At 37.1% G+C, this 12,885-nt stretch overlaps 1 protein-coding gene across 1 annotated transcript in view; it reads left to right on the top strand.

Moving 5' to 3' along the window:
• KCNN2 (potassium calcium-activated channel subfamily N member 2) overlaps window positions 1-12,885 on the top strand; it is a 106,352-nt gene that overhangs the window by 40,497 nt on the left and 52,970 nt on the right. Inside the window, exon 4 of the mRNA XM_037373834.1 lies at window positions 7,663-7,804. Coding sequence (XP_037229731.1) covers window positions 7,663-7,804 — 142 coding nt within the window. The remainder of the gene's footprint in view (window positions 1-7,662; window positions 7,805-12,885) is intronic.

The raw sequence follows: 12,885 nt of genomic DNA, 5'->3' as shown, positions 1-12,885 counted from the left end.
GTACTAGTGTGTTTTTGTGAAAACTAAAAAGTAGCGTATGATTATGAAATTAGGGAGCACATTGTAATACATGCATCAGTGTTCATGAATAAAGATTGTTCCAGACATTACTCTTTCAGTGCCAATTGTTACTCTGGATCCAGCGGCTAACAGCTGTTAGAGCCTGAGTTTGCCTCAGTGCCTGAGTGATATGAGGCATGCTTAGTTTCTCTGCATGGTCTGGGCATGTATATAGGAGTCGGAAAAGGCTAGAGAGCTGAATTTTTAAAATCTGAAGGCAGCCTTGTGAAACTTGAAATCTGTTTTTTGTTGGAGACAGATTAACATCAAATGTAAACAAATTTGAATAGAGCTGGGAAAAGCTGAATCCCTGAGCCTGCTCTACAGCATGAAGAAGCTGAATCTATCCAAAAGATTTTCTAATATAGTAAAATGTATTAGTCCAAATAGTTAACATTGAGCAAAATTTTGCACAAAGGCTAATTAATAAAAATTTTCTGAAACAGGAAGAATCAGGTAACCTTCATGACAGCAGCTGCTGTTAGTCCCAGCTTTCACCTCTGAGAGACAGAAGGGTATTCCTACTGGCCTTAACTTGCTTTTCTATTTCTGTTGTGCTTCTGCATCTTTTTTATTAAAATAAGCCATGTTTAGCCACAATGAGCCTGAATGTTTTTCAAAGCAGTCAGGATATATGTTTAAAAACCCCAGCTGCAGGCAGAGCTCATTCAGGTCTCTATGACTTTGGGTGCAGCTTTCCAAGGTCTTCAGTGTTATTCGTTATTCTACTGAGTCACGGCAACCATGTTGGAAGTAAACATATGCTATGGGTAAATTTAAATCCCCTAAAAAGCATGTAATTTCATTATTATGCTTCTAAATTTTGATGAGGTGAAACATAAATTTTTACATTTTTTTAGTTTAATTAACTTAGCAGTTTTATTAGGCTGTTTCTTGATATAAATAATGATACTCATAGCAACAAAGCTTTATTGGCATCTGAAGTGTGAGTTGAAGACAAAGGCAAAGTAAGAGTTCTGAAATGGAGAAGCATGGAAACACTAAAAGAAGTAATTTTAATGAATGATCAGTGGAAACTAGCAAAAAAAAAAAAAAAAGAAATACTGGTCCCACTGAAGTCAATGGGATCTTTGCCACTGACCTCGGTGAAGATAAGGTTTTACTTCATTTATGCCACTGCAGGAACAAAATAGCTTGAAACTGCTGAAAAGAACAGTGGGAGTAAGAATATGATTATATTGGGGGATAAACCCCTATAGTGGGGTTTGGGAGTGGGTGTGTGTGTTTCTTAATCGAGGCAAGAAAAATTTTACCTTGAACGAATGCTCTAAAAACTTTTATAAGTGTTTTATATAGTCTAAGACCTTCTAAAGCCGTAGTTACCACTTTATTCACAGCATTACTTTTTTGTACACTGATACTGAGCACTCCTATCTTTGCCGCTGTTCCTCTTTGTGGATTGCAGTCTGTCACAAATGTAAAGGTTTCCTAATTCCACAGTATTTGCAGAATCGATTCAACAGATTCTCCTTAACACTCCTACAAAATTACTGAATGCAGGTTAAAAAAACAAAACAAAACAACAACCAACCCCCCCAAAAAAGCCTCAAACAACAACAACAACAACAACAACAACAACAACAAAACACAACCAAGGCAGGTAATACTTTCAAGCAGCTTCAGCAACTTTGATACCTTCAGATTATGCTTGTAGCTGAATGTCTTCTCTTGGAAAGTTGGAAAATCCATCTACCATGGCTGCAGACAGGTGTACCGATTTAGCAGATCAGCTCTTCACAGCACAAGGAAAAAAAGACAAGACCTTCACTGGTGGAGGTCAAATAAAAGTTTGGTACCCTTTGAAAAAATGGCAATTTGTTCTTATTTCTCTACTAGCAGGTTACCCGTTGTCCAGGCATTCAAAGGTAGATACCTGACAGCAGCTAGGTGTTGAAATAATTTTATGTCTTCATACTGTTTAACTATGTTATGTTTAAACTGCAATTTATATTCAATGATAATGACAAAATTTCTTAAAACATGCCACCTCACCCTTCTGTTTTTGTGTTGATTTCCCTATCTCCTCTGTCCTCTTGTTTTCTGTTAGGTTATTTTTTCTATCCATCTTAGGTAACATATGCTACTTATGTAATAGTATTTAGCATTTCTCTGTTGAATTTATTAGTTTCCCATAAATAGTCCACACATATTCTTAATAGAAAAATCATGAATGTTTTGATCCCCGTAGAAGCAATCCAGTCTCTACCCCATAGACAGCTTACTGGCATCTATTACTTTTGTTTGAGTTCTGAACTGCTGCTGGTGTGAGACTGTCTATATGAAATCCAGGTGTTTGCTGTGGTGTTTTGCACTTTCATGAAGCAGTTTTTGTGACAGCATTTTTGCTGCTGTTCATAAATACTTGGGGGATGTGAACAGACATGTTAGAAAACAGACAAGGAGTGACATGCACTTTTCGAGGTGCCTTTCTAATCCTGAACCCATCAAAGCAGGCAAAATTTCTTCTGTTGACTTCACAAGACTAGGAACCAGCCCCACCATTCCTTCCAAGTGCTGTTGTGGTTTTCCTTTTTTTCTTCTTTTAAACAGGAGGAAGTGAGAAGGACTAAAAAGACCTGTCTGTTACAGTCACTGTATTAACACATTTAAAGCTGCCAGTAGCTACCATCTAACTAGAGCAAAAAGGCACTTGGCAGCAGAATGGTCTGATACTGTGGGAGAGCTCTAATAGCTGATTAGATCAATCAGTGTCTCAAGCAGAATCTTGATGAGTTTCTGATTTAATAGGCTGAGGCATTTTCCAGCTGTTATTAGTCTAAAAGTTTTTAAGATTTGACAAGACTAAACTCAGCCTGGATTACCATTGTACTGCAGGCCAGGAATTTCTCGGTGATTATAGTAAAAGCAGTCCATTTTCTTCCCTACAAAAGGGTCATGTTTGCAACCGTTTTTTAGTTATTTCATTGACTTGCTCAAGAAAGTAAAACCAAAGATGGCAAAGTTATCAGAGGCTGTCCATGGACGCAAGGTAAACTGAAATGAAGCTGCTAAGTGTAAGTTAATCTGCCAGTGGTCAGACTTAATGTTATCTTTTATTTCTTCTTATTCATGACTTTTTAAGATGAATGTGCTTTAGGTGTTAAGATGTCAATGTGTGATAACCTTGTGCAGCTAAAAAGCAGATGTTTTGCCAATTAAATGAAATGTCATCAAATATGAACATAGTTCTGAAGGAAAGAAGTACTGAAAATCACAATATCAGTGCTGAAACCAGAAGAAAAGGAGTGCTGTTTGATAAAGAATCCAGAATATTACTTTGACAATGCAAGCCACTGTATTATTATCAGCTGAGGAATATATTTATGTCTTCCCGAGATGAATGATAAAACTTTCACTCAGTTTGGCTTGGGAAGGAATTGAGCCATGCTATTTTTGCACAAATCTAATTGTTCAGCTTTTTTTGTTTTAAATTATATTCTCAGGATGTATATGTGCTGGTTGGTGAGAACTGGAGAGTGGTATTTCGTGGCATGAGGATTGCCTTGTGGGTAGCATGTTCCAGCTGCAGCACTGCCTGCCTGCTAGCACGTTCCTTATTAGAGGAGAGGAAAAGTGATAAATAATACTTATGCCTGTGTGACTTCAGCCAAGGACTTTCCTACCTCATTGGAATACACAGCTATTCTAAATGACCCTTTATTCTGCTGCCGTGTGGGTCTGGATGTGATTCAGAAAATCAGCCTGTTTATAGCTGCAGTTTTAATACAATTAGATACTAGCTCTTCAAGTGGCTCACTGTGGTTTTAGGGCAAGTTTTTATTGACTAACAATAGTGGGCTTTAAACATTCAAATAAATATTTGTGTAGGGATTAAAATTTTAAAAATAAAAATATTTATAAAAATAAAAAGCTTTATCAAGCTAAAGATTAATGAAAAAGAGCTTGTGTTTTTTAATTTGGTTTGTAATGACTGGATTTTGCTTTGTGTGGAACTTACTGCTGAAAGGAGATCTATGTTTCTTTTTCTTCCTGAGCTTTTGGGTTTCTGAGCTGTTCATGGTACAATATTATACCATGTATAGATATGGTACATATGTGAAATTCAGATTTCAGACCTCTCAGATACAGAGTGAAAGGACAGTTTAGGAAAACTGCAGTTGAATTCTGGAGTGTGTTACATCCAAGCCGTCTCTCACAGTCCAGCGGGAATGAGGAGATGTTTGTACTGGCTGGTGATGACTGACAATGTGGGAGACAGCTTTGCTCCAGCTGTTGGTGTGGATGACTTCTCCTCACTATAATGTCCGTTTCAATTGAGTCTGCTGGAGATAATCTCAATAGCGATGTGAAAAATGATGGAAATGGCTTTTCTCATGTTTTCTAGTGACTTCAGTGCAACACGTTAGAGGTGTGCTGATGGAAAAACATGGGAAAGTTTAACTTCTGCTGTGTTCGTTTTACTGTTCCCTGCATAAATGGTGAAGTTCAGTCTTTAGGGCTGTGGTAACTCTGAAAGCAAATCAAAAAGGCAATGAGTAGATTTCTTTTCCCCCTCCTCAAAACAAAGCAATTTAAATGCCTCCAGTGCTCGTTTGCAGCATTCCCATGGCTGTACAAATAAGATGTTGTAATTCCTACTTTTTTAAGAAATTGCTTTTCCTGTTTTGATAGAGATGTAGTAATTTGCTACCTGCTTGTGGGCACAGGGTAGCCAGAGACTCCTCTGGCTTTGCTTGTGCAGGCATGAATTCCAAATCATGGTGGTGCTTAATGGCATAGCAGAGCACTTGGAAGCGTATGCTGGCGCAACTCTAATCTCATGAAAATCAGAACGGTGTAGGCATGTACTGGACTTACTAACCACAGAGATTCAAAAATCATGAGTGATGTTGCAAAAAAACAAGACAAAACCAATCTACCTTCCTATAAACCTGGCACAGAAATGATGGGATTACCAAGACAGTGACCCCTGCTTTGAGATTGTCTGTGTTTTACTTAACAGATTCTTAATTTGAGAAGTCAATCCTGCAACTTTCCTTGTACAGTTGCGAGAGAAAGAATTTTTTGGTTTTGTCGAAAGATGAAATTAGCTTGTAATTTGTGTGCTTTGCCATGCTTGAGCATCTGAGCCCATAGAGAGGGTACAAAGTGTCCTTTGTTTCTCACAGTAAAGTCGTAAGTATTGATGATGATTTTTAAATTAAGTGTGCACCATTTGGTTGCTGAACTATAACCTTAAAATCACAACCAAGTGAAATATTAAGAGCAGGAAGTCCAAGAGGGCTGAGCTAACAAGTTAAAAACACTTGAACAGGTCCTTGAAGTGTGCTACTAAATATGGATGCAAATGGCTTTAATGAATATTTCATCTAGGGGACCTTACTAATTAAAATCCACGTCTCCAATGAAAGCTGAAAACCTACTGTTGTGGGTTTTAAAGTTTAACTCTATGTCACCTTTATTAAATGATCAATGGGTGGATTGTTTTTTGTGTTTCCTGGAATGGGTGAAGGAGGATAAATGGATAAAGGCAGCATTAAAATTTCCCTGTATCACTCAAGGTTTAAGAGAGAGGTTTTGACATTCTTTATGTGAAACTGGTGTTTCAGGGACTTACTGGGTTGTATTTGAATGTTCTGTTTTCAGTCATATCAAGATTTCTATAATTATCACCATGTAGGGCTGAAATTTTGTAAGGATGTAACCATTTGGATAAAATGTAGAAAAAACCCAAAAACATTGCATTGCATTTTCGTCTTCATTGGAAAATTTTTTTCTGTGTGAAGTAGAGAAATGGCCAGGTTCAAAACCCAAAGAGAGGCATTAAAGAAATGTATTATAAAGATGTATGTGAACATTTACTGGTATTTAACTAAGTTGCTGGCCTTAGAATATGTGTTGTGGCTTTAGCACACTTCTGTGAACCTCATTCAAAGGTTATGGGTCATATCACTTACATATACTGTGTAGGGACTTGCGTGATCACGTAGGCTTTCTTCTTACTTCCTGAATGGGATGAATATGTCTCTCCCTGCATCCATATATTTCACAGCTGTTACTTGCAAAGTTTGGTAAGTGGAGACTAAAATCCATCATATTTACGGCAGACTGGCAAAAAAGCAATGTCAGATCTCTTTTTTTGTTGTGCAGAGCTCTGTGGTCTTGAGTTAAATCAAGTTTGCTGTTTACTTTTTTTACTGCTGTTGTTGCTGTTCTGGTTAATTTTTGTGTCACTGTCATCCTTAGGACCTCCAAATGTGGGCTTTTACTGCATTGTGCTAGGTGCAGAACAAAAAACCTTCAAAAGCTTGTATGAAGTATGTGAGAAAGACAATGCTGACAACAGGAGAGAGTGCAGGTGGAATGTGGAACAGACATGTTTGGAGTGGTTGCTGTAGTCTCTGGCTGTCAGAGAGTTTTTAGGTTGTTGTAACCATCAGGGCATAGGTGGGACTTTGAAGAAGACATTTTGCAATTATTTATAGTGGATATCTTGCAAGTGAGAAAATAGGGAATTTTCCAAGAGTGCCTTTGTGCTCACTCTGCATTCCTGCTTTGTCATGGAGACTGCGGTCCACAATGGAAGAAAACTAAAGCAATTAATTTCAGTTGTGGAAAGCAGGCAGCTTACAGATTTGTAAACTAATTTCCTAATGGCCCTCTGTGACCCACTGTGAGACATGGATTTAGGCACTGTCTAAAATAATACCCTTGAGGATCCAGCAGCATAGATAGCTCACCTGAGGCTTCACAGCAGCTGCAGGGGTTATTGCAACCTTGAGGCTGCAGTGGCTGCTACAGAGAGTAGAGTGTTGCAGAATTACGCTGTTTGAGGAGCAGAATTCCAACTATGTTAGACTATTAGGAATTTTGCCCCTCCAAAGTGAGTTGTGACAACAGGTCGTAGTCCTAAAAGGTGTTTTTATGGCTTCCCAGTTGATTAGGTATGTATGTCATGTGAAAATGGGATTATTCACCTCAACTTGTTTGATTTGAAGGAGAAAATGAACATATTCTACTAGAATATTAAAACTAAGACAACAAATTTAAGGTAAAGATGTTTTGATAGAAAGAAATACAATGTAATACTTTTCTATTTATCTTGAATATGTAGAAGGAGAGATGTTAGGTTGTCCAGGTCAGCATTTACATGGTAGTTCACGCTTAATTTTCTGATCACGGACTTGCCTGTAGGCCAAGGAGATGGAGATGTGCTCTGCTGTCTGCTTGCCCTTTCCTGACTTTTGTATTTGCCTCAGACAACAGCAACTGTAGTGAACTAGTGCCTTATTCCACTGCAGAGGATTGGCAGGACTTGTACTCCTGATGACGAGAATCTATTAAAAAACAAAAGGTTTCTGCTATTTTAATAGTAATAACAGAATACTGAGTTATAAACCATCCTGAGTATCTTTACTACTGGTGCTATTGTTGTATCTTCTGTTTCTTTACTGCTGATGTATTTGAGTTTTATTTAATTCCTTATAGCTACTTTTAAAAAGGAAGTAACTGTAGAGTACAAGAATGGTTGTATGACTAGTGAATGTGATTTCTTTCTGACAGCACAAAAGTCTAACAAAAGTTTTAATGATAAAGAAATTGTTTTCTTTTTCTTTTCAGGTACCATGATCAACAGGATGTTACTAGCAACTTCCTCGGAGCAATGTGGTTGATTTCAATAACCTTTCTATCCATTGGGTATGGTGACATGGTACCTAATACATACTGTGGGAAAGGAGTCTGTTTACTCACTGGAATCATGGTGAGTGTTTCTGAATTTATTCATTGGGTAGGAGATTCCGTTTGCTGCAGTTAATCCCAAAACCTGTGGCAGTCATAAAGAGATATTTATTTGCTGGCTTGCATAGTGTATATATATTTACTTGCGCCATCCCTATGGCCTTTCAGTCCTGGTGATGGAATGGAGGGTTTTCTTCTTCTTTAGGTAAAATCAACAGCAGTGTGATGAAATACAGAGAAGCAAATCCCAATCTGACATAATCTCAATACAGTCTTTCATTACATGTTAAGGTATCATATAATCTTTATTACCTTCAGACATATGTAATTGGAGCAGTACTAATAACGAATCTTGAGTTCTGACTTTGTTTCTTATATTTAAGTTACTCACAATGAAATGTGATGGTGGCTAACCTTCTAAAACATTTTGCTTGAACATAGTTTTCTACTCTTATTTTTTTATAAGTCTACCCATAGCATTCCATGGCTTTAATTGAATTTAGGTAGTGCAGTTTTCACTGTTAACAGTTTTTGTTACTGTTGATACAATGCAGCAATTGTTAGTCCATGCATATTCAGTATATATTTATTAACTGTACTTATGTCTGGTTTTCATTTTTCTGTGTTGCACCATTTGGTCAAAGTTAGGCAGGGAGTAAGGCAATGTATGGGAAATTTACACGTATCTACAGTAAATTAGAAGTAAAAGCTTTCCAGACTCTGCCACCTTTACTTGTATCAACTCCTATGTAGAAGTCTCTGTGAATGAGAAAGGTAGAATGAGCATTATATATATATAGTATATAACAGTAAGATACATACTTGCTTCTGAATTTTTGCCATTGATTATAAGTAATGCAGCTCCAATATCTTCCTCTGTTAAAACAGGTATATTGGAATTATGGCTGAAACCAAATGGTATCAAATGGTTGCCCCTTTTGAACAGGTGTTTTGGTAAAATTTTCCATTATAAGGGTGCATTTTATGTTCAAAGAGTAAAATAGATCAGTCCATTTTTGTAATGTTTAAGAATTTTTGCAAAATGCTTAAAACAAAACAAAAAAACCCCAAAACAAAACAAAACAAAAAAAAAAAAAGGAAACCATCTGAATGGGTTGAGGTCGTTGATCTCCAGATTAACTGGAAGAAAGACTTCCAGCACATTTTGCTGGTGATGGCAAATGCATGTCTCCTTAAAAGCAGAGTTTGCGATGTAGTTGGAAGGTACAGGCTGAAAGCAGAGGAATGCCTCAGAAGGCTTTTTTAAAGGCTGTTGGCTAAGCTCAAATCTGCCATCTTCTGGGGTATTTGCCTTTGCGCCTCTTTCTGAGCTGGATTTTGATGCCAGAGAGAATAAAATGTGGTCATAAATTCATTAGGGGAAAAGGAGGGCAAGCAGTAGATATTGCCATGTGGATATGCAGAGTAGGGACAGAACCCTGTTATAACACTTTTATTCTTCCCAGGCACTGTTTATAAATAAGAAGCAAATACTTGAAGATGCAGGTATCAGATCATTTTGTTCACTCAAATTCTTCAACACTTTTCAGCATTTCATTACAAAAAAACTTATTCTAACAGAAATCTAAGAACTTAAAAGCCCTGCAGAAGTGCAGTGAGAATACTAGTATCAATACTAATAATCTACGGACTTCACACTGATGTTGCATTTATGCTAGTGCAAAGGATAGTAGCATCTATCCTTTGTGGCTAATCTCCTAAAGCATTTTGCTTGAGCAGGATTTTCTACTCTATTTTTTATAAGTCTAATAGCATAGCTGTATAAAGAAAACAATTTCTTCATCATGAAAACTTTTGTTAGATTTTTGTGCTGTCAGAAAGAAATCAATTCACTAATAACATGGACTTATTTTGAATAGCTGTGGGTAGGCTTATGATTTTGTTATGATTAAAAAAAGGTAAAAATAATATCAGAAAAACGGAGTCCAGATTATTGCAAATGTTATTCTATACAGCTGTGAATGAACCACACAGAAGCTGAAATTATGAGACATTTGTCATTTTGCTTATGAAAGCACTGTTTGGATTAAGATGTAAAATTATTTATTGCAATTTTTTCCATTGCTTTGGTGAAAAACTAAAGTACTTTATGATATAAATATATAAATTATATAAAATATATATCATTTGCACACATAGCATTTTTTTTTTCACAACTAGGACAAGATTACATTGAAAATTAGACTTATGAAATGTATGGATGATACTCACCTTCATGTCTTTGATTGTTTTTTTATGATTAAAAATTCTGCAGCTGCTTTGGAAGCACAAAGGCTTCAATCAGAATCTCATGGTAATAAGTTTGGCATAAATACCTCCAGAGACAGAAAGCATTCTTAACCAAAAAACAAGCCAGGTGGCTAGTGTGTGATGACAGGTAAAACAATACTTAAAGTCTGACTTCCAGTTACATTTTTAAGGACATCATCAATATGACTTTGACAAATGTTAACTTTTAGAAAAAAATTAGATAGCAATGGGAGAAAGTCAAATGTTGAAATTACTCTTTTATTTCTTTTCTTTTTTTTTTTTTAATGAAGGGCCTGAAAGATACAAAGTATGAAATACTGAACATAATAATGACCTATCTTCCAGCCTGACCTGCAATACCAAAAAACTATAGGTCTTGAATAAAAATCTTTAAAACCAGCTACTCTTCTGAAACTTGTACAGTAACTAATTAGTGTTTGTTGTGCTAAAGATAAGATTGAGATCCTAAAAGAACAGACTTACTGATTTTTATTTCAATAGAGGTGATGGTCTAATTAGAAGATACACCAGGATAATTTTTGATTGAGTGTAACAAATGAAATGAAACCATGTATGTGACTTTAAAAGGGAAAATGTAATTACTTAGCATCTGAAGTAGCAAATACATTGTTGGATTAGTGTGACCAATACCAAATACCACTGAGGTTTTGCTTTTGAATAAGGTCCCTGTTAAAAGGAGTGGAAGGGAGAATAAACAGAAATACTTGTGAATACAAGAGTAGTTACACAGACCACGGAAGAGTTGGTATTGGCTTTGCATAACTGGCAGCCTGTGGAGGGCTCCTTTGGTGTCTTGACCCCAATGAAGGGAGAGCACAGGTGCCCTGGCTGTCCTCCCACTTCTTCTTCAGGAATTGGTTTTTGTGCGGTGGAAATTGGACAGCTCAGGCTGAAGCCTGTGCTGTGCTCCAGCCTGGGAAGTAAACTTCGTGCAGTCTACTGGTGGCACCGAGTTATGCTGGCTGTTGAAACTGCACATTTGAGGTACTGGCTCAAGCAACGTCTTTTAAATTGTGCATATTCACACTGCTGGAAAATAGGAATATTTTTACATTTATTCACGTTATACCAAAAAGGAAAAATGCCTTGAGAATCGTTAAGAGTAAGCCAGCAAGGAAATCTGATTCATGTATTAAAAAATAAAGTAAGAAACAAAGTGAACAAAGAAGGAAAATAGTGAAAAAATGTGTACTGTCATACTGAAAAATTTACTTTTTGATCCTGGAAAGCACTTAAATATGTGCAACTTTAATGAAAATACTGACACAGCATGGTATAGTTCATGCCAAGTAAGTGAATCTGAACCTGGTATCTCAATTACCTATCAATCTTTTTCCAATGAGAGTTCACTGGGCAGCAGCAGCAGACTATGGGCCAGGTGGATATGTATGTGTGTGTGTGTGTGTGTGTATCGGTGTGTGTATATATATATATATATGAATTTGATAGCAAGTGTGTCCTCTGCCCTCGGTATACATCAGGTAGGTCTGCAAGAGCACGATGGGTGGATAGAAATATGAGTGCTGTCACTGTTATCAGAAGAGGATATAGAGGAGATGGGGAGGCCTGTGGTATCTTCACCATGCCACGCGGTTTGTCTGCCCACTGAAGGTGCCATCCATGGTTTTCAGTGCACACCCCCGCAGATCTCTCAGATCCTGGTCAGCAGGCTGAGCCCAGCTGCAGGTGGAGCACTTCTGTTTCTGTGGTGCTAACTGGAACTGCATACACAGGCAGCAATTTCACCTCCTTAATGGCTTTTTGGAGTTAGGGCCTTGGAGTCATTTGCCAAATTTTCCTTGCTTTATGAGGAGTATAATAAAGTTAGCAATAATTTAAAGAAGAGAAGTAGAAATTAGTGGAAGTAGAAGGAGGGGACAGGTGTGAGGAAGATACGGAAGATGCATAATTACTGACTGTGGGGTAGATAACTTTTACAGATCTTTATAAGCTTGTGTACCTATGCAAGACAAAATAATGGCAATCCATTCTTCCAATTCCAAATGCAAGGTTCTGTTGCAAGGTTTGAGGAGTCTTTTCCTTTTACATCCAGCATTATGTGATGAACTAGTGCATTTATTATATGATGCAAAGCTGAGGATGCAGAATCTTCTGCAGAACCAACTGCCAACAGTTAGAAGCAGACATGCAGAACTAGCAGGTCAAACCTATGTTGCTACAATAAAATGGATGATTGTAGTTGTCCTGTCATGTGATGCACAGGATGGTTGCCTATAGCTTGTATGAAAATTGCTTTAAATTAAATAGCTGTTATTTCAGTGTCTGCCTCTAATGCTGAAAGTGCTGCTTAAATGCTTCTGTTATTGAAATGAACTCCAAAGAGATCATTAAGCCGATGGAAGAACCAAATAAATTAGGGAAGTTTTCTTAAATTTACATGTGGACAAGATTAGATGTTGCTCTTGGAAATGTTTTAAGTAGCACCTTTTAACTACAGGATTTGAACACCACTCATGTAGCTGAATTTTTGGCGTGGTCACGATGCAGTCAATGGGTACAATATGGCCTTAGGGATAGTAGTTTTCTTAGTTCTAAATCATGAATCAAAAATGAATCAGATCTGATTTTAAAGCTTGTCATGCTGCCGCTTTTAATGTCCTTGTGGAAGTCTGCACATAGTTACTACATTGTAAGAAAAAGTAAAGAGTTGCAGAAACATGTAATTGTTTATGAAACACAGAAATGTATTTTGAATTACACTCAAAGAGCTGAAAAGGTGTGTTTAATAGGCTGCTTTGTGGGCAGATAGGTATGGTTGACTGGCAGAAGCAACTCATTTTTTTGTAATAA

This window comes from Falco rusticolus, chromosome Z, assembly GCF_015220075.1.
Source record: "Falco rusticolus isolate bFalRus1 chromosome Z, bFalRus1.pri, whole genome shotgun sequence".
Taxonomy (NCBI): domain Eukaryota; kingdom Metazoa; phylum Chordata; class Aves; order Falconiformes; family Falconidae; genus Falco; species Falco rusticolus.
Note: the sequence above shows the minus strand (reverse complement) of the source record. Positions and strands in the feature narration are given on the sequence as shown.